General features: G+C 41.7%; 1 protein-coding gene across 1 annotated transcript in view; it reads left to right on the top strand.

Moving 5' to 3' along the window:
- LOC116816070 (cardiomyopathy-associated protein 5) overlaps window positions 1-5,284 on the top strand; it is a 50,450-nt gene extending 45,166 nt beyond the window's left edge. Inside the window, exons 11-12 of the mRNA XM_032765012.2 lie at window positions 1,480-1,656; window positions 3,025-5,284. Coding sequence (XP_032620903.2) covers window positions 1,480-1,656; window positions 3,025-3,277 — 430 coding nt within the window. The 3' untranslated portion in view covers window positions 3,278-5,284. The remainder of the gene's footprint in view (window positions 1-1,479; window positions 1,657-3,024) is intronic.
- Window positions 5,285-23,162: the final 17,878 nt, after the last annotated feature.

Below are 23,162 nucleotides of genomic sequence, written 5' to 3'. Positions count from 1 at the left end.
GAAGGGGTAAATAACACCTTCATATTCATTTTTTCTACACTGTTCATGATTTTATAGACTTCTATCTTATCCCTCTTTAACTGTCTCTTTTCTAAACTGACCTGTCCCAGTCTTTTCAATTTCTTCTTGAATGGAAGCTGTTCCATATCCCTAATAATTTTTATTGCCCTTCTCTGTACTTCTTTCCAATTCTAATATATCTATTTTGAGATGGGAAGTGCAGACCTGCCAGCAGTATTCCAGATGTAGCTGTACCATGGCATTCTGATATTTTCTGTCTTATTGTCTATCCCTTTCCTAATTGTTTCTAACTTTGTTAGTTTTTTGACTGCCGCTGCACATTGAGTGGATGTTTTCAGAGAACTATTCACACTGACTCCAAGATCTTTTTCTGGAGTGGTAACAGCTAATTTAGACCCCATCATTTTGTATGATAGTTGGGATTATGCTTTCCAAAGTGCATTGCTTTGCACTTATCAACACTGAATTTTGTTATATTGCCCAGTCACCATGTTTTTGAGAGATAAGAATTCAGAGAATAAGCTACATACTGGAGTGACTGGTTCTGCCCTTGTCTTGGCTCATGCTCAGTTCTCTGGATCTTCAAGACCCTTTCTGTCTTGAAAATTGCCCCAAGAAGAACTGATTTGTGATTTTATTGCCATATTAACCATGGTTAAAAATGGCTGGTCATCTTACTTTCCTTTCATAAGGAATATTCACTATTCTTTCTTTATAGCTCTCTCCTGTTGACTGACAGCATCTCCATTAAAGTGCTACAGTGACACCGCTGCACCAATGCAGGGTTTTAAGTATAAACTTCCCCTAAGTCACTTAGCCTAAATCTCATTTTCAAAAGGGACTTCTGAGGGCTGGTCTGCACTAGAAAATTTAAACCAGTATATCTATGTCAGTTAGGGATGTGATCTTTTTGTTATACTGGTATAAACCCTAGTGTGGGTGCATTTATACCTGCATAGAAGATGTTCATACAGATATAGCTTGTTTGGCTTCCTGAACCTCAGTAATCTACATTGGTACAAGCACTTTTATACCAACATACTAGGGTTTTTTTTCAATCTAACTGTACATATAATAAAGTGGCAAAACTTTTTAATGTGGACCAGCCCATAATGCCTAAGTCTCTTTTGAGAATGGGACTTCTAAATCAGCCAGGCACTTTTGAAAATGTTATTCTACGTCCTTGTGTGTCTTTTACTGGACCTCATATGGCTTTCTATAATGTTTAATAGTTTTAAATTCTCATGGCAAGTTTACCATAATGTGCAGGTAGAATCAGAGAGGATTTTTGCTAAAAGTAACTAAGCTTTTTATATTGAAAAGCTTCAGTTAGGAGGGTGAAGTTACTATCTAAGCAATATAAAATGCAGCCACATGATGTGACTATAAGCGATGGAAAGAACATTATGCAGTCGCTATGCTGAAATACTGGCTTTGCTGTATTCTCTTCGTTCATAGAATTCCATCTGTCCTGGGTGAGCTGCTGCCAGCTCGTGGTCTTCATTACTGGGAAACCACCGTCACTGGCTGCAAAGGCTACCGGATTGGAATCTGCTATAACTCTACACCAGAAGGCAGCAACCTGGGGCAGGATGATACTTCTTGGTGCATATGTTATTGTTCTACACAAACAAGGTAAAGTTGAGTGAGTCTAGGTACTTGCAAAGTTACGTTTTTATACATGGTTTAAGACATCTTTGTTTATTTTTATTTCTTCAGATTTAAGTCATAATTAAAAATATACCTATAAAAGTACTTGACACTTAGTCTGACAGCAGCTTAGCACATCTGGCAGCATTAAAAAACAAACATTTATCAAGCACAAATGAACCCAATTCAGTCCAACCAGCAAGTGGATCACATACAAGGTTCTGAGGACATAACCTCAACCCTCTTGCTAAACCCTATCAAAAAAGGCTTTTGGAGCATGTGCAGAAGGTCACTTTTGGAGGATGGAGCAAGTTGCAGAGTCCTGGAGATCACACAAAGCACGCTCTGCCAGTCCTTCCACTCTTTTATAATGAGGGGGATCCAGCTTGAGTGCCCCTGTCGGCTGCAGCTGTGGCATGGGGAAAGGGACAGTCCCAGGTCACTTAGGGCTGTATAGGTAGGGCTATGATTTGTCATGATGGTCACTGTGGTTACGGAAATCCTGAACATGAATGGAGTCAGTGCAATCTTGGAAATGGCTATATAAAGACATTTGATTAGGCCCAAGTGGTGGTGTGGCTTGGCTCACAGGGTTCAGCACCACTCAGGTTTGGCCCATCTGCCCCTCTACCTACAAAGCTGTGGATGGGCCAAACTCAAGTGATGGTACGACCCCATGTGCCAGGTTGCAACGCCCAGCAAGGGGAGCTGGGCCCAGGCCTGTGGGACAGAACTGCTGCTGTGGAGTGAGAGCGGGGTAAGCTTGTTCTCCTTTCTGTGACTTATCTATTTCCCCCTGCACCTTTGGCATGAAATTTACTAAAAATTTATAAGCCAAAATCGTAGTCCTATTTATAGGACATGAGTATACTACAGGTTCAAGTAAAGTGGCAACCTTTGGGGAGTACATTTTTTATTTAATCCTAAATCTGAGCATATTAGCAACAATCAACTAAATGCAGCATTTGAGATAAGTAGGGCCTGATTTTGTGAGGCTCTGAGCATCCTCAAAGCCCCATGACGCCATAACTGGGCCCAGAGGCCGGAAAAGAACGAAGGTTGCATTGATGAAGATCAAAATGGGTGTCTTTCTCCTGAAAGAGAGTTCTTTGAAATGCTGAGGGGCTAGTGTAAGAGTTCAGAGTGTAGAAAGTAGTATTATGAAATAACGTCAGCTTAGACGTGTAGTAAGTTTCACACTTCTTGGAGATCTCCTTCAGTGTGTGAACTGCATTGTGCAAAGTGTACGAGAGGCAGCAATTTGTTAATGGCTGGGAAATAAATGGTGGTAGTTTATTTCTGATTAATGGCATCATGGATTCTCATTTTGTTTCTATTTCCCATTCTCCACAGTTTCATTTATAAATTCTTCCACCATGGTGTAATGAATGATGTTTACATGACGGAACAGCCAGCCAGGGTTGGCATTTTGCTGGATTATAATGCTGGGAGACTTTCATTCTTCAATGCAGAGAGAGGACTAGCTCTGTTCACCATCAGGCACAGATTTACTAATGCTGCTCACCCTGCCTTTGCTCTGGAGAAAGCTGGTGTACTTAACCTGCACACAGGAATGGAGCTGCCAGAGTTTGTAAAACACAGCTAATCTCTTGCTTTCAAACTATCTGGAAGACAAACCGTTATAATTTTTCGGGGGGTGGGGAGAAGGTATCTATTTTTCTCTTAGCAAATGTTACCCACACCATTCTCCCACACATCAACACTAATTGTAATTATACACATAGCACTCTGTGCATGGAGAGGATAATAGACTCTCTCCCACTTAGTATGTATCTTGTGGTATATAATGAGTTATTCTCTACAGGGAAAAAGTGTATATTAGAACCGAGCATTGGGACGGGGAAAGATAAATTCATGAACAGGAACTGCAGTCTTTACTACGATAGAAAACAATTACAATATTAGCTGAATTTTTTTATGTTTGATGATGATCTTGTATATGAGATAAGTGCTTCTCTCTTTGAGCTTTAGAAATCTGCATTTCTACAAAAATAAATGGGCAGAGAAAATAAGATCAAAGGGGCAACATTTTCAAGCCAGCCTCAAACTAGCCTCCAACATTGCTCACACACGTTTTGAATCCATAGACTCAACATTTCCCATCCGCATTGTTCAGACAGTTGCAGTTATTTGATTTGTGTGCACAAATGCCTCTTGTAATATGAATAGATGTTCAGCAAAAATATGCATGTGCAATTTTGGAGTCCAAAGTGTTGCTTGCATTTCTGGTCCTAAAATTACTGCCTGGATGGCTTAAAGGACAGATAGGGTCCTATAGCCTGCGACTTTGGAGTAAAATTGTCATCAGCCTTCCTGTGAATTGTCCCTTTTTCATCTGTGACATAATTGCTGTTGCCTTTGATCTTACCTTACCCAGTTTCACACTTATAGAACTCCCTGTAGATGATCTCCTTGCCTCTGCTCTACTCTGTCTTTTTGTCCCATTTGAGCTTTGTCTCCACTAGCATTGGGCCCTAGTTAGCAAGCTGCAATGCTTGGGGGCTATTGTGATGAGTTTGCTAGAAATTGCTAGATAAGAAGACAAAGATGGCATCGGAATGTGATTAAACATTTGCCAGCAGAGCTATATTCTGGTGTGAACCCTGGCCAGTGTTAGTTAGAACTGTATTTCAAATCACTTTACAAATCAGTGCTATGGGCCCTTCCTCTCCTGGCCAGATTCACTGGTGGTGGTGCCAATGAAGCCCTGTGAACCCCTGGTGTGTATTGACCTTAAGGGATGGCAGGCAATGTGATGCATGCTGCCCATCCTTGTGGTTCCTCACTGGGCTCACTTCTCATCTCATTTAATCCCCGGTACCCTCTGAAGTAAGTGGGGTTTCACATGTCTGAGAGGAGTTGCTGTTGAAAATAATTTTTTAATTAATTACACTTTAGGTTTCTGCTTGTCAAGATCACGGTTGGTGTCCAATCTGCAGTCTATTTTATTTGTTTTATTTTAGCAGCATCTAAAAGTGTACTAAAGGCATCACAAAGCAATAGTAAGACATGCTCCATGTCCCATAGGATTTACGCTCTGATTTTGGTGCAGTGACAGTTGTAACAAATACCCAGGGATAGACAAGGTGAGAATGACAAGATCACACAGTCATTTAGTTTAAGCCTGTGCACATCTTGATGAGTCAATTAAAAGTGCTTTTTTGCTTTTAAATATTATTCCTGGCTCACTGGGAGCATCCTGGAAGGAGTGCATCCGAAGGAATCTTTTGAATCGACAGAAGGATTCAGCTGGCTTGTTGGCTTGGGAGAGGGGAGAGTGTTCCATGTGTGTGCAGGGGATGGTGTGGAAAAGTAACAAAAAGGGGGCATTGAAGGTGATGATATTATCAGAGCTGAAGGGGCCGAGGGAGGTGAAAAGCAGAAAAATAGAATAGAAGGAGAGAGGCTACGAGGCTAGGTCAGAGGTGTAGGCTGTGTGCATTCCTAGAGTGCCCAGAAAACCAATGATTTCACTGGAGATTTGAGTGCAGAAACAATACAGGATTGAGCTTTTAATAGCTAAATTCAGAAAATATTTATGAAAATGAAACTAAACCTGCAAATCCCAGTTTTCCAGTTATTGTATCCGTAATGTCCTCTACTACTTGTCATCGCTGCATCCTTGCAGGGCAGCTGTGTCCCGCAAGCCAAGGTTAGCTTCACTCATCAGCAATGCCATGATGTATTCCAGGGTGGACAAATCAGGGTTAAGGAGAGCAAGAATGGCAAAGAAAACCAAAAACACTTTTTGTGACAAACTAGAATCTTTCAGGCAATATTTACAAATAACAAAACAGAGCCTTGTTTATAACCATTCATTGTTGTGCAGGTAGCATTATAATAGCCCTTCTAGATCAAAGGCTTTTTCAAAATGGTTCCAATTATACAAATACAAGATCTCTGTCTGTTTTGAAGGACTACTTGATAGGGTTCCCGGATGTACTGTACAATTCCAGTTATCCATATTCCCTTTATCCAAAAATCCTAGTTGTCCAAATCCAGTGTGTCCCCCATGTAGTCCTGTGTTCAAAATAGCACTTCCATTTAGCTGAACACTTGGTTATCCAAAATGTTCAGATGTCCCCCAGGCCATTTAGCTAAATGGGAGGGAACAGTATTTTTATATTTACATTTTTAAACTTCAGTTTTGACCTTGGATGCCTATGTGCATAGCACCAAAAAGTGAAATGTGTTTACAGGACTTACAAGTAAGCTGTGTCCAAAATTTAGATTTGATGAGGATTTTGCCATTTGCCTACTGCAAAAGCTAGACCTGTCAAACGTAAGAAGCCATGGTTATGGGTTGATTCTAAGCAGTATACCGGTATATCTCTATGCTTTTGTTATTTGCATACTTCTATCTGAAAACAGAAGATCTGGAGCATCTTTCATTAGTAATATATTCCAAATAACTCTGGAAATATCTAAAACAGATGAACAAGTCGGATACAAAATAAATATAGAACTATCTGCCCACCTGTGACTTTATACCTCTTCAAAGCAAATTAGTGAAACAAATGCAAAATCCAGCATGCGACACATCATATGAAGCTGTGATTCTCCCTAGTAGATTTTAGGCCAGAGTTTGTTTCAGTTAAATCCATGTGCATGATAGCAGAATTTAGCCCTCTGGATTTATAAATTTAAGTAAGGGTTCTACTCATCCACATACACGATGAAATCTTGACTTAATTGTTGTGAATGGCAAAATTCTCATAGGCTTCAGTGTGGCCAGGATTTCTCAAACAGTCTATATGTTTTCTGTGAAGTATGTGGATAACCTTAATTTAACCAATAATTCAAGAATAATGCAGTACAGATTACTAAAATGTGTGTAAATGTCTATTTTATTGACCTGTTTCAAAGTACCACGTGTGAGAGAATGCAATAGAACATTGAATGCTGGTAGGAAAAGGATAAATATATTTAAATGGTGAAAAGCATGTTGATTAAAAAAAATTAGTTCTTGGGTTATATACATTTTTTTTTGCAGCTGTCAGGAACTGTCTATAAGAAATGGGGAGCACGTTATACATATTTGATGTCCCCTCTGATGTTGGATACTTTTGTTTTTTGAGCTGTCAGTGTTTATTTTTTGCATAATGCTAGTCTCAATTACTAATCTGGTCCACATTAATTAATATTGATTGAACAAAGCTTGGAAGCTCAGCCTAGCTTGGATAGTCAGAACAAAGCACATGGTAAATAAAATGCATTGCCCAAGACTTGTAAGCATACATATTGGTTAGAGATTTACCAAATTTACAAGAAGTACAGATGTTGAAATCCCACAATATGATCTGCCAAAACACAGCAGTACGCAGTGTAAACTCTGCTGCCCTTAAGAACCTAGAGATGCAGTTACTGGCTTATTGTATTTGCTTTTGTGACTACAGGGCAGAGAAGAGCTCCTAGAATTTATTTACCAGAATGTGCTTCTGGTGCAAGTTTGAGTATAAAATATAGTCATTCTTGCTTTTTGCTATGCAATGTATTGAATCAAGATGTTGGGGCTTGTTACACCTATTTTTCTGGCTACTGTGATTAATAGGTACCTATACAAAAACAAGATCCAAGTAAATAAATTGCTAATATTCTTGAGGATGTTTTTGTTTAATGATGCATTATAGCTGTGTGGATTATTTTTTATGCATAGGCTGCTAGCTCAGCTGGTAGTTGCTGAGACATTTTTCCAAATGTTAATGAGTTTATGCAATATGTGTATGCAGTCTGTTCATCATTCCATGCTTATCATTGCACAGGTGCACTTCTGAGTCAAGGCAATGCAACAGTAAGAAACTAAGGATGCTCGAAATACTCTGAGGTGTGTTTTTATCTTGAGGCATGAGGATTTGCACTTGCAGCTGTTATTAGCATTAGTTAATATTTAGCCTGAGCCAAAACCCACTAAATGCACTGGAAAGAGTCCCGTTAGCTTCACTGGGCTTGGATTAGGTCCATAAATCCTTGTGCTTGGAAGTAAGAATATATGCCTGACTATAAGAGATGATCATTAATTTCTATTGTCAAAATCAAGTTCTGAATGGGACTCTCACTAGTATAGATAGTATTGATCTGCAAATCTCACTTAGGCCTTTCTATTCCAGAAAAAAACCTAAATGCTTCATTTCAATGTCAGCCTGTAATAGTATATATCAAATAGAACTTGCTTTTAAGAGTGCACTGCAGAGCATATGGGGGCAGGCGTGTCTATGAGTAATAATTTCTTCTTCTGTTGCAGTCAGTACTTTTTTTTTTAAGGGAAACATCACTTACGTTTAAATTTCTTTGTTCTAAAGATGATCTAGAGAGACCTTATTTTCGAAATATGTAATGGAAGAAAGAAAAAAATACACTATGGATTATGTATCAGAGGGGTAGCTGTGTTAGTCTGGATCTGTAAAAAGTGACAGAGTCCTGTGGGATCTTATAGACTAACAGACATATTGGAGCATAAGCTTTCGTGGGTGAATACCCACTTTGTCAGATGCAATTATGGATTATGGAATTTGATTATGGTATCAATCACCAAGCCTAATTTATGACATGTAGGTGCTAAATCCCCATTATTGTGATGTTTCCTTTGGTTTATGAGTGAGCTACACATTCTTATTGCCACTGTAAGGTTGGGTTGTTTTTTTTAATAGCATATAAAGACTAAAGTGAAGTTAGATACATTTGGAATTTCCCTCTTCCAAAATCATTCACAAACTGGGACTTCAGATAGGTTGAGGGTTAATTTGGATTTTGAAAATAGCAATACATGTTATAGAATCACTAATCTGCATAAAGAAGCTAGATCCTATCAGATTATTTACCTGACCCGCCAGGAAAAGTAAAGGCCCTATTCTGCCTTCAACAGTGTGTTGTGCAAATGAGTTTCAAAGTTCATTGTAACGGAGATATTTTTGCTTATGTTCTGCATACCAGAGGGTAGCGTTCTCTGGTCACGGACCACATCTCACTGCAGTTCCTCATGAGGCACAACATGTGGGGAATGAAGCAGAGATTCCCCCCAAACGGAAGAATTGTCCCAATTATAGTTAAGTCATCAGGTGAAAAATGTATAGTTTAAAGTATTATTCTACTCTGAAAAATGACTGTGTATAAATGGCACCTTCTTAAACAGCATGTATGTTGCCTGAGTGTATTCAGAGATGCATCTGCTCATTTTACTGACAAAAATACATGTTCACTTATTTTTGGTTTATTGTGGCTAACCCTGCAGAATCAATGCTGTTAATGATGAGTGATGTTAATAACTGGAGTCTATTATGTATTATGCATCAACAGATGTGGTAGCTAAATTCCGATCAGCTATACCTTTACAAATCCACAAGACCAGGGGATTGCACAGATGTAACTAGGGGCATAATATGCCTTGCAGAATCTTTATTTCAGGTGAGAAGGCACAAGGAGGAGTGAACCCAGTATGACTTTCAGAGCCTAATCTGAGTTTGCAGGGCTGACTATGAGAAAAATCATCTTTCTGCTTGTAAGTCAAGTACATATTACATATTCCAGTCCTGTGAGGGGCTAAAATCCTCCTGAGAGGTGCTTAGCAGACTTGGATCATGGGACATGATAAATATGTCATCTCACACACCCATTTTCAGAGAAACTTTTCAGAGCAGAACTGCATCTTCAGGTAAAATTAATTAAGGTTATCTGTAACCATGTACTAGTTATCTGCCTGTTTTCCTTATGTTTCCTCAACTAGACCTATCAAAATTCAAACTCATAAAGCCAAGAAGCCCCACTGAAATTATACAAATATTATTATGTAGACTAAAACGAGAGGAAAAAATAGTTTACATGCAACTCCCATAACACACACAGTTGTCTGTTATGTGCTGATTACATTATATTAAGGAATCATCATGCAGTTATTTCTTATACATGTATATTTTCTTATCTGTACTATTAATTAAATGCCATATATAAAGTTACTATTTACATGGATACTTTCTAGATTTATCTACTGCCAGTGCTTAATAAATAAATGTTGATTATTTTATCTTTAAAAAGGTGAGATTTTCTTTCCATTCACATTTCCATCTCTTGCTTTAAAAACAGTCAGTCAAAGATTTTTCCTTGTTTCAGCTAATAGCATGTTTTATATAGGAGCATAAGACGTTACACAGATGTTTGTATAGCTCTCATCACCATAGTATCAGAGCATCTTTTGAGGCTTAAGTCAGGAGCATCTCTGGGGAAAAGGAAGTGTCTGTCATAGCTGTGGGTCTGTGCCTGCAGAACATATTTTTATAAAACTCCCACTGAAGTTTCAGGACTCAGGACTGCAAGACTGGGCCCCATATGTTTATTTACAAATGACTGCATGAGAGTCTAAACTATTCCTGAAGATAAGAGTGCACAAGTAAATCACCAAAAAGAACAAAAGGGCCAAATCCCTCTTGTCTTACTCCAGGAGGTACTTTCATTAAAGTGTATGAGAGGATTTGGCCCATTTAGTGTCACACTTTTGCTTCCCTTGTGCATGTGTAACAAGCTGGACAGTTACTTTTCATTGCTAGTTTATAGCTTTATTGCTGCTTTATTTAAAGATCTCCATTAACGGCCAAATAAGGAAGATGCTAAAACCCTGAGTGGTTATAAGCACTTCTCTTTAAAATCAGCTATTTTTCAAAGAAAGCTAAAATTAATTAGCGCAACTCTCTGTTAACAAATACAATCTTGATATTGAGTTAAGCAGGTTGGTTTGATCTTCTGGAGTTTAAAATAGTAGTGAGCTCATCTCTTAGCAACTGAGCTAAGGGCTGGCAGTTAAGCTTCTTTTAAAATACAGAGCTATTAAAGTGATTGAATTATCTGCATTTCAGATTTTTAAAACTAACACATCTAGAATTTTCATTTTGTGTAGACAGTACTGTGGAATCTGTAACACTACATACCTTGTGGATAGTAATGAACCTTTTAGAATGAAGTCTCTCAGTCATGACTCTGTAGTAGAAATACCTGGATCTATATGTTTTAAAGGTAATGCATATTGTGTGGCCAAAATTCCCCCTCTCTAAACTGCATTGACTTTCTCTTATCTGCGGTGCAGAGGTAATAGAGAGAATTAAAGGTTTAGTGTAGTGGGCTAATGTAAAGCCACAGATGTGTGCTTTAATGAGATGCTGATAAGGAGGCAGGTTAAAAAACATAAGGACCACTAAAGATGTGGAAGGGGAAGTTTGCTAGGAGGACAAAAGCATATGGACATTGGAGAGTGGTAAACCAAATGAAGGCATTTTAAAAATTGTACTGCAATCTTTACTGAATATTACAAGTGCAGAATATGCCATATGGACCTGTATGGTGGATCAGAGAGCAAGAGTGCAGATCAAGGGGTAGAATTTTACATGTAACAGCCTATTTAAATTGGCTGTAACCTACTTTCTAATGTTGTAAACCCAGGTTCTGGGAAACAAGAAAGAGAGATCGAAGCAGCGATTTTACCAACACTTCAGCTAGGTGTTTGCCATTGCAAGAGAGAAATATGGGGGAAAGCCTGAGACACATACTATATTTAAATTCTTCTTTGTAGAAATAAAGATTATTTTTGTAAAGCGTGCTAACTTTCTTAAAGCATTAAATATGAAAATTCATATGCTTTCTATTGTAATATGCTATATTTTAGCCAGGTTGCTGTTGAAGAAATGTTGTTGGAAGTGATTATTTCATTAAACATATTCAGAGAAAACATCTTTTGTTTTTCCTTGTTCAAAAATCTCTGTTAACTAATCATTGAGAAGACACTGTAGGTTAGGGGAAATGAGCTGTATTATTTTAACTTGACTATTGATGGCCTTTAAAAAAAAAAAAAAAGATGTATGGTGATCTTAGACATAATCTGAACTAGCTAGATCATATACATATTCATTTGAAAAGGAAATGTTACAGATCTTAGGAATCTGTAACTCTGCAAAACAAAATGAGTCTAGAGCCATGCTTTTCTTTGAGTAGTATCCCACGGGTGCTCCACTTCAGGTGCACCTTTGCTCTGCCCCATTGATCCAGAGAATTTTGGTAGCAGTGCCACACATGGGGCTGCACAGGCAAACTGCCCTAAATTCCTTCACAACTGCCTTTGTGTGCCTGTTCTTTAATATTTAGCTTTTTCTCAGATAGCTACCTTATAGTTACTTATCTTACAGTGATATAGTTGTTGGAACAATTGTTCCCTTTGTTTTTCTTTTTTTCATAAAAAACAAAACATGCCCCCCCTCCATTTATTCATAGAGCTAGTTAAATAGGAGATTTCCCTTCCTAGGGGTTAAATTTTCATCAGTTTTGCTTGGGGATGCCAGGCATCGCAGGAATCAAGAGGTGCCTCTCCTGTTGTCAGGCTATTCTGATAAGTGGTGGATGCTCCCACCACCTCCACTGCCTGGGTTATACTCGTGTCCCCAGTAAGTGCAAGATGTGCCCTTCCTTCAAGGGTAGAGCCCAAAAGAATAGAGAAAATAAGTTTAAACTCCTAATGATGGCGCAAGCTTCATATCCAGCTTCAGCCCCAAGAGTGGAGAACCCCCCTGTACATAGAGCTCCCAGGACAACTAGTGCTGTATCCACATGGATGTCTTGGTCACTGGAGAGCAGTAGACAGGTAGGCAGTACTGCAGCACAGACTACATCTATGCAGTGATGAGCTGCCAAAATCTTAACAACCCATTCCCTACAAAAAGTTCTGATTTAAGGGGGGGAGGGGCCGGGAGGGAGACATACTTGTGGAGCCAGGGGCCCCTGCAGGACCTGAGGCAATTGCCCCACTTGTCCCCTCCCCTCCGCTCTGACCAGCCCTGGATCTTGCAGCACCTCCTCCCCCCCCCCTCCCCGCACACACACACATACTTTGCCGGGACACTCAAAAAGTGGCAGCAGGATGACTCCCGAGCTCAGCTGAACTGCCCAGCTGGTGCCGGCGGCTGGCCACACTGCAGCTGGGAGAAAGCGGAGGAGAGGCCTGGGAATCTTCAGCCTCCCCAGCTGGTAATCCTGGGAGCAACAGGATGGTCCAGTCCGTGGACTGGAGTTCTTTGCCCACCTCCTGGCCCTTTAACAACCAGTTCTCCACAGAAGTCTAATTTTAGCAACCGGTTCTTGGGAACCGGTGGGAACTGGCTCCAGCTCACCACTGCATCTATGATACCAAAGTCCTCATGTATATCTGCCTCTAATCAGTAGGAGGTAAAAAACAAATCTCCAAGAAGCGCTCAGTCACTGTCTCACAAGAGCTCAGCTCCCAAGGGGAGTTCTACGCAGGCTCCAAGTGAGGCCGATACCACAAAGATGAAGAGGAATCAGTCATCTAAGGCAGACTCAGTACCAAGTTTCAATACCCATACCCAGAGTGGCAGAGACAGGGCTGAAAAGACCAAGCCCATCCCTGAAAATCATCGATACCAAAGACTGCTCACTTACCTACTACTGAGGGAATCCCATATCACGTGCTCCGTACCAGCTGCTTCGGTATCAAAGCCGTCTTCCACAGGTACTCACTCAGCCTCATCTTTGATACTGTTGGTACCATAAGAGTTTAGGTGCCCTAAGGATATGATAATATCTCCTGAGCTGGAGTTTCCTCTGTTAACAAGTGCTATGGGTTTGTCAGTGTCAAGCCTCTCTGCCACTGACTCCTCTATCATCTAGAGCATCACATGCACTCTCATCTACTCTGCAAGCTGAACAGCTTTCTCCCCACTTAGACAATGTGGAAAAGGACTTCTCAGACTCAAATTTTGGTGCAGGTTCCCCTACCTATTCTAGGACACAGCACTCTACCTCCTATACATATTACAGGCCTCAAATGGCATCCATATGGCAGAAACACAGATGGCTTCCTCCACCAATGCCATTTGGGCCCGCTCAGTGGCCTTGCTGGGATCTGTGGGCATGCTATTACCAACCACTTACATCAAGGCTCTTGCAACACTGAAGGGAAAAGAGAAGAGCCCATGTGCTTCAACCACCTTTACCATCACCTATGCCTGAGAAGACCTTGGAGGGGCAAGAGGCAAGGGCCTATAAGGAGGTGACACCTCTTGCTAATATTTCCTCATCATCACTTGACGAAGCTATCATGCCTCCACAGATGAATTGAGGCACTTTCAGAAACAGAAGTGAATTGCTGATACACTGCAGATTTCCTTAGTGAAACTGCAGAAGTCCCATCAGAAACTCCTAGCTGTTTTACACACTTCAATGTGTATGAAGATTTGCTATTCCAGTAAAAGCTGCTCTTATGGGACTTGCTACGATGGTTTCTCAAACATCATCTACCCACCACCTACCTGCAAGAGAGCAAATGAAAAGTAGTATGTTCCAGCTAGGGAATCAGAGTTTCTATTTTCTCACCCAGTTCCAAATTCCCTAGTAGTGGAGGCCATTAATGAATGAGGCAGTCAAAATAACTCAGTCCATCCCTTACATTAAGGACCACAACTGGCTCAGTATTTTTGGTTAAATCTTTTGCTTCAGCCACACTGCAGTTCAGGATAGCAAACCACCAGGCATTCACGGCCAAATACAACTATTTAAATGATAATAAATTAAATTCTTTTATTGAGCATCTACTAGAAGAACATCAGAACCAGTTTAAGTCCTTTATACAAGAAGGTCAGCTCCTGGCAAAGACATTGCTCCATGCCTCTTTGGATGCAGCAGATACTGCAGCATGGTCTACCTCCACTGCAGTGGTCATGGGAAGAGTATCTTGGTTCAGCTTTTGCACTTTCCAAGAGGTTCAGAGTCTGCCAAAGACCTCCCCTTTGACAGTTGCAAGCTGTGTGTGCACGTAGTGGATACAACTCTCCACACTTTAAAGGACTTGAGAGCCTAAGGATTTATTCTCCTGTAAATACAAAGAGATTTAATAGGTCTCAGATGGCAGAAAGAGCATGCCCAATTCTGTATTCAACGTTTCGTAGAATCTCTGAACCCCTAGCCAAGAGATCAACACACTCAAAAGAAACCTCTTTCAGTTACATTGTGTCAGCCATTCCTGACCTCCAAGTGACAGTTTTGATGGCTTGGTTGAGAGTCTCAACCGTCCAATTGACAAATTATTATGGCTGCAATATCTTACCCACCTCTTCCATCCTTTTAGATGCTGCCTCTCCCACAGGATGCATGGGGAGCATATAACATTGGACAAATGGGTTTTGGAAGCCATAACACCTGGCTACACTATCCATTTCAAATCTCTCCCACCTACCCATTCCCCTTTCCTATCCCTCTTCAGGAACCCCTCTCACAATCAATTGCAAGAGGCGACCTCTCTTCTGTGTATAGGAGCAATAGAACCAGTTCCTGTGCAATACAGGGAAAGCAGATTCTATTCAGACTACTTCCTGATTCTCAAAAAGAATGGAGGGTGGAGACCAATTTTAGATCTCAGATCTCTAAACAAATATGCAAAGCAACAAAAAATCAGGATGGTGACCCTTGCAGCAATATTTCCTTTGTTAGAAGTAGGAGATTGGTTTGCATGTTGTCACATTGCTATTCACCCTTCACACAAGAAGTTTCTTTGTTTTCTAGTAAACAATGAGTACCACCAATACAGGGTACTCCCTTCAGCCTATCTTTAGCACAAAGGGTATTTTCAAAGATTCTGGCAGTAGTTGTCACTCACTTGTGTCGTTGGAATACAATTATTTCCCCATATCTAGACGATTGTTTGATCAGGGAAGATCATATCAGGAAGTGTTCATGTCAACAAAAATTAGGTATTCCGTTTCACAGCCTGGGCCTTCAAATAAACCTCCAAAAGTTCATTTTTACTCCACTATAGTGTCTAGGTTTTACAGGCGCTTCCCTGGATGCACACACAGGCAAAGCATACCTATCGTCCAGCAGATTTCTCACAGTAGTGAATTTCATCTCAGAGATTCAGAGAAGGCCTCAAGTAACAGTAAGAGATTGTCTTCAACTGCTGGGATGCGTGTCAGTTTGCATCTTTATAGTGCAGAATGCCAGATTACACCTCCAAGGTCTACAAGGATGGCTTCAAATGGTTTACAAACCAAGCAAATACAGACGAGGTGGGTTACTGTCTGTTCCCCAGTGGGTTCTATATTTATTCAACTGGTGGAAGGACCCGACAAAAACCTATACAGGTGTTCCATTCTTGCAGATTCCCCCTACTATAGCGATAAAATCAAATACGTCACTTTTGGGTTGGGGACCACATCTGGGATATCACTAAGTGCAGGGCAAATAGTCACTACAAGATTTTCTCCACGTCAACCTTTTGGAACTGAGAGCCATCAAAAATGCTTTCTACCACTAATCACGCAGAAGTCAGTAATGATGATAACAGACAACATGGCATGCATGTATTATATCAACTCTCAGAAACGTGCACGTTCCCATCTCTCTGTGCCAAAGTGATAAAACTCCGGAACTAGTTCATAGTCAACACAAAGTCATCTCAGCTTCTTACCTCCCAGGTATTCAGAACACCATGGAAGATGACTTCAGCAGACATATCTTTCTAAACAATGAATGGGAACTGAACTCCAGGGTCCCCACAAGTTATTTTTAGTCTGAGGGCTCCCTGCTTGCCATGGCAGCCAATACAAAATGCATCAAGTATTGCTCCAAAGGGGGAGCAATAGGAAATGTGTTCCTCAACTCATGGATGAAAGCACTTCTTTATGCATATCCACTGACACCATTACTATTCAAGGCTCTCAATAAGATCAAACAAGATCAAGCCAGAGTCAAATTGATTGCACCTATGTGGCCAAGATAGGTCTGGAGGTATCCTTATTTGGTCAGACTGACCTCTCGCCCTTGTGGAGGCTGCAGCTCAGTCCTTGCCTACTGACCTAGGATGCTGGTCCAACGCTTCACTCCAGCCTGCAGATTCTAAGGCTCCAAGCATGGTGGGATCTCAGTAGAGGCATCCTGTTCGTCAGAGGTACAACATGTTTGATTAAATAGTAGAAAAGAATTTACAAGAAATATCTCCAGAAATGGAAGCAATATTATCTTTGGTGTAATAGTCATCAGATTTCTCCGACTAGTTCTTCTGTTTCCAGGGTATTGGATTACCTATTGGAACTGAAAACATTGGATCTTTCTATGAATTCCATTAGGGTTCACTTAGCAGCAATAACAGCTTTTCACACACCAATAGGAAATTTTTCACTTGTCGCTCACCCAACTACAGCAAGATTCCTAAGAGGGTTACCCAATATCTGCCCACAAATCAGAGATCCTACTCCAAGCTAAGGCTTTAACCCAGAACTTAATTGTTTTATGAAACACCCTTTTGAATCACTAGCTATGTGTTTTTTATTGAAAACAGCCTTCACTTATGCCCAAAGGGTTGGAGAATTGGGGGACTTAATGGCAGACCCTGCTCCCCATTTACAGTATTCATCGGAAAGAAAGTGTCACAATGGGGACATCCAAGATTTTTACCTAAGATGTCTTCAGAATTTCATATTAATCAAACCATTCATCTACAACTTCCCCCCTAAAACCACACCCAGTCACTCAAGCTGTATTCCATAGTCTAGATGTACAAAAGGCAATAACCTACTACCTAGGTAGGACCAAACTGTTTAGAAGATCTCCTGGGCTATTTGTATCCATTGCAGATAGAAATAGGGCTCAGTTATCAACAGAGGTTATCAAAATGGATCTCTGGTTATATAAAGATTTGTTATGACCAACCTCATGAGAGATACAAATCTATCTATGAGAGAGATAGTACATTGCACAAGAACACTAACTATGTCTATAGCATTACTTAAGGATATACCAATTGCAGACAGCCATATTGGTCATCTGGTTCTTTTTCTAATCATTATGCTTCCAGGGCCGGTGCAACCATTTAGGTGACCAGGACGTTGGGATTTGGGGGGCGCCATTTTCTTTGGGAAAGACCTAGGCGTCTGGATCTTCGGCTGCCCCGGTTGCCACTGGCATTTAGGCAGAGGGAGCTGGGGCAGGGGAGAGCGGGGAGGGCCTCCTGCAGCAAGTAAGGTGGTGGGTGTGGCACACAGGGGAACTCCCCGCCCCAGATCACCTCTGCCATGCCTCCTCCCCTAGCATGCCATCGCTGCTTCACTTCTCCCACCTCCCAGGCTTGTGGCGTCAATCAGCTTAGGCACCACAACCCTGGGAGGCGAGAGAAGTGAAGCAGAGACAGCATGCTTGGGGTGCTCGTGCTCAGAGCAGGGGTGAGCTGGGGCAGGGGGGTGCCTCAGGGTGGAGGATGGGGAGCTGCTGCAAGGGGGGCACCTCAGGGTGGAGGGTGGGAGCTGCCGCAAGGGGGGGAGGTGCCTCAGGGTGGGGGCAAGGGGGCGGGGGGCGCAAGGTGGAAGTGTCGCCTAGGGCATGAAACATCCTTGCACCGGCCCTGTGTGCTTTGATACCTGATCAGAATTTCCCACCTACTTATTGGGGCTTAAACATCCTGAAGGATAAATGACTCAAATTCAACCCTTAAAGACATATAGGGAGATAATGTTTGTGTTTTTATGTATTTGCATATATATGGGTAGTGGTCAACAATGTAATCAATTATCCCTGTCTATGCTGTATTCTGTTAATTCAAAGATCAAAAGAACATCCTGGCATTTAAATGAACTGTAAACACAGGATATTGCTGTATTCATCTCTCTTTGAAATGTATGGCTGATTATCTGCGAATGGCAAAAAACAGGCAATTGCCTTATGTTAATTTGTGTAGCTAAGTACCAGTGATGGACCTATTTCAAAGTCGCCCTGATTACCTATTGTAATCCGACTTGTCAAAGAAGGCTTGAAATTCTATAAAAGATTCTTGGGTCCTGAGCCTGTCATTTCAGATCTGCTTAAGCTTCATCAGGGGAATTTGAGTCACAAGATAAGATCTCAGTTAAGCTGGTACACCCTGAATATGATACTGGACATTGGACTATAACTTATGGACTAAATTCTAAAAGAACTCTTTGTAACTACAAAGCTCACCATCTCTTCTATGAATCTGAACCTCAAGAATTGAACTAAAGTCAGTATGTATATTGATCTTTTAACCATATTCTCTTTTCTTATTTAATACATTTTAGTTTAGTTAATAAGAATTGGCTGTAAGAGTGTATTTGGTTAAGATCTAGAATATTAAACTTGGAGGTAATGTGTCTGATCCTCTGGGATTGGTAGAACCTTTTCTTTTATACGATGAAGAAGATTTTCACTTATCTTCATCATTCTTGACTTGGGTATCTGGGTTGAGGCCTGAGGCTGGCTTACTTAAAGGGAACTGTGTTTTGGACTTCTGAGTAACCCATAAGGTATAACAGAAACTGTTTAGTGCTGGCTTGGTAAATCTAAGTATTGAAATATCCACCAGCTTTGGGGATTGTCTGACCCATTATTTGCAGTTCACCCTAATTAAGTGACCTCAGCTGGCTCCCCCTGGGCTTCCGGTCACCGGGATATTGCTTGGGACTCACCTGAAGTGGAGCACTCACATAGATACTACTCAAAGGAGAGGTTATTGATCTTGTGCAGTAACTGGAGTTCTTCAAGATGTGTGTCCCAATGCATGTGCCACTACCTGTTGTTCTGCTCCTCAGCTTTGGAGTCTCCCTTGTGGGTCTATGAGATGGAGAAGAAACTGAGCACAGTTCACCTGCGCAGCCCCATATAGCCTTGGTGTGGAGGATTAGGATGCATAGGCCAAATGGGCATGGCTACCAAAAATTTTTGATCAAAGGCATAGGGAACAGGCACAGCTGAAGTGGAACACCCACTGGAGTACACATCTTGCAGAACTCCATTTACTGCACAAGGAGAATAGCCTCTCCTTCTCAAAAACTTGTGTGCTGTCTTTTATTTGTAAGCCTTGTGGCCTGAAACTTTAGAGGGTAAGAAGCTCTCCTCTCCCAACACTTTGTGAACAGGTGGAAATATGGCTACAGAAGGCCTTATTTGCATAAAATGTCTACCCAGAATTCCTCCAATGGCACTTTGGGACTCACCACAACCGCATACAATGTCCGGAGTTGGTTGAAAAGTGGACCTGATTTGAGAAGAGAGAGGAGGAAATGTTCTTATATTGTGGCAAGGAGAGCACCGCTGGGGCATGGACTCTGCTCTGGGGTCCTATTTGTTACTTATTCCTTTCTAATGGGGGTACTGTGCTGTTAGGAGGATTCTCTGATGAAGTGCAATGCAGAGAGGTCTCTTCTGAAGCCTCTGAGAACTGAACTAGAGCTGAGTGAATTCTAGTGAGGGCCCTCCTATTTAGTGACATTCTGGGTGGCTGTGTCAAGCTGGTGGTCGTAGTTAGTTTCAGAGGGAACTCTAGCTGTTTGAACCTGGCCGATTTTGCTGGTAACAACATCTGACAGAACAGAAGGGTTACACTTAGAGAGGCCCCAATCCAGCATAGCATTTAAAAATTTCACAGGTCTTAGTGCCTGGGGCGTGACAGAAATATACATGCATTAGCCAGCTGGAGGGGGAGATGAAACCGGGCTTAAATGTGTAGCCTCTTTCTGCAAATGGGTGACCTTATTGAAAGAGCCTGCACAGGAGCTCTATATGTCTTCCTGCTGGGCTTGTAGCTCTGCATGGCAGCTGACTTCTCTTTCTGAACTCCATTCCTGCACAACAAACAAAACGCAGGAGCAGAAGGTTGCTCCCATGCCCCAACTCAAAGTTGTGCAAAAAGGAGAGCTCTGTTCCTCTGCAGGGTAAAGAGCTGCACAGGAGGGAAAAGCATGTTACATGTGTAGCTCCTAAGTGGCTCAGGACCAGAACTCCCTTCATGAGAATCATAGGAGTTCGGCTTGACAGCTATGTCCTTCTCCAGCAACTCCCCTGGTTAGAGCTCCAGTTGTGAGGGTTTAGGAGCTTAGACAGTGCCCCCCCCCCCCCCACAGCAGAATACCAGGCATGCCAGGGTATGGCAGAGAATATTCTTCTGCTACTCCAGTTTTCCAGTTTAACAAGTGTTTCTGCCCCTTCTCTCCCAGCCCAGTTACCCAACAGACTCTCAAAAGCTCAGAATGTGCCAGGGTATGTCCTTCTGTTCTACAGTGCAAATAAATAATATTAATGGGATTATTTTCATTTGCTGGTGCATTTTAGAATTCCTGAAGTAAAATCAAAAGGCACCGAAGAAGTCTGCAATCAATTAGTGTTGCTGCATAGAGGCTGTTTTGCTGCAGAATTTGTTGTGGTTCTCCTAGCATAACTTTTGAGATCAGGCACATAATCGAGCCTTGATGCACTGCACAACACAAAGGCCTTGTCTGAGATGTTGTGGGGTAATTCCGCTTTCTTTGGTTTGCAGAAATGCAGTGGATTAGATGAAAATAACAAGGAGTCCGGTGGCACCTTAAAGACTAACAAAAGTAGATAGTAGAAACAGCCTATGGCTTTCATCCTCAGAGGAACAGCATTGGGAGAAAAAAATAATAAGTACACTAGAAGTTGTAGCAAGTACTGCACCTTCTCTTCCATCTTTCATGCAGCCAGCAGTTAGAGCATTGAATCCTGTTTAGACAAGTGGGCTCCTTGAGGGAATATACCAGCATGAGATGGTCTCTCTCTTTCTCCTATCTATTCTACAATATATTCAACAGCAGTACTGTATATATAGAATAGCTTATCAAGGAGGGTCACCAAATACTCCACATACCCACAGGTATGATGATATCACAGTTTTCTGTGATATCACTCCTGGAACTATCACACTAGGAAAGAGATTTCTGGTAGTTGCAGTTTCTAGCATGGACTTCGTTGTGTTAATTCATCACTCTGTCCGAGGTGGTGATTTCACCCTAACTGCTACTCATGTGCAATACTGGTGGGTCACATAGTTCCTGTATCCTACTTCCCCCACACTGCCCAAGGTTCTCAAAGTCAGATGAATGAGGTGGGTCCGTCACCATCTTTGAAGCTGTTTGCTTTGCGAAATAGCTGCTTGTCTCCTTTTTGGTTGCTGTGTTACCGAGCTCTCAAAATCCTGAAACCTCATTCATCTCCACCTGACCTCCCAAGCTCTTAGCAAAACTAGTAGCAAATCCTTTTGTTTTTAAAAATGTATTTCAAGCCACCACAGCAAAATAATCACTGGAAATCTTGAGTGTAATCACATCTCAGTGGAATCGTTCTACTTCCCTGTGACAGTTTTGTGAAACAGATCCCAGAAATTTTGCAGAGGCCTAATGCCCACATAGTAACCCAAAGAGTCTGCTTAGCAACTGAGAACTGCTTCAGGAAAAAAAAATCCTTCACAGTTTGGGAGCTGGTTCTTGTGACTGTCATGATAAGGAAGAGGAGAGCTGCAATCGTATAAGGTCAGTGGCATACAGCAATCCCATCACAAAGACCTTCAGTACCTAAATGTGGGTTTATTCTTTACCCTAAGAACTCTGCTAATATCTGAACTTAGCCAGATATGTCTCAGAGACAAGCCACAGCATTGCTCTTGGATCGGTCATAGCTTCCCAGTGCTCCCAACACCCAAAGCCTGCTGAATTCTTCCCTCCAGAAGGCTGAGTTCATGAGCAAGAGTCCTGAGGTTGTTGCAGAGTGTGAATGACTGTTCATTGCTCTATCAGCTGGACTACAGAACTTTTATATGCTTCAGCAAATTAGTTTCAATCCTGAGTCCCAGTAGCGCTATCAGCACTTGTCTGAACCCAGCAATCACAATCCCAGCACCATCATCCACCGAGACCACCCACAACCATCCAGGACCAGCATTTAATGTTTACATGCACCTGCTGAGAGGACAAGAGGGGATGGGTGTCAGAACTGGGGGTTATGGAGAGTGATTATTTGCGCATATTAGGGAAGAAGCACATCAGCAGAAGCCTGTGACCAACCCAGTCCACCTCTGTGTATGTTCCAGCAGAAGAGCCACCACCTATGGGCATTGGAGATGGCGGGGTGGAAAAGGTCCAAGCCCCCTTTTGAAACTGGGGGCCATGAACAACCTTTTGAGAACCTGAACTTGGAAAGAGTGCAACAAAGGGGTTGGGGGCTGAGGACCCACCCTCCCCCCTCCTTTGGCCCCTCACCAAAGCGGGGTGGTGTAATAGCAGAATTTCTTCCCTACTGATGTGGTGGAAGGGTGGCCAGGCCAAATTTGAGTGGGTGGCATTGTAAGTTGGTGCATGGGAGCACAATGCCACTCAAATTTGGCTTATTTTGGTTGCTTGGTCCCCAGTCCTTCCAGCATCAAGCCACCAGCAAAGAGGTGAATGACTTGAGTTACTCGCTGAGGTTGTCCTCATATGTTATATAATAATATGTTGCCCCTCTCCTTAAGAATAAAGGCTCTCTTGCACATACACATACCCTATGACAAGATATGTGGAAAGGAGAAAAAAGCAAAATATGTTTCTCAGCTATTCTCCACATTTGCTTTATTTAAAAGTTAATCATTCACTTATTTGTAGTTGAGAAAAAAGACATGAAACCCCTCCCCTTGCCCCCTTTTAAACTAT

This window comes from Chelonoidis abingdonii, chromosome 6 (assembly GCF_003597395.2).
Source record: "Chelonoidis abingdonii isolate Lonesome George chromosome 6, CheloAbing_2.0, whole genome shotgun sequence".
In the NCBI taxonomy this organism is placed as follows: Eukaryota; Metazoa; Chordata; order Testudines; family Testudinidae; genus Chelonoidis; species Chelonoidis abingdonii.
This window is presented reverse-complemented; position numbering and strand designations above follow the sequence as displayed.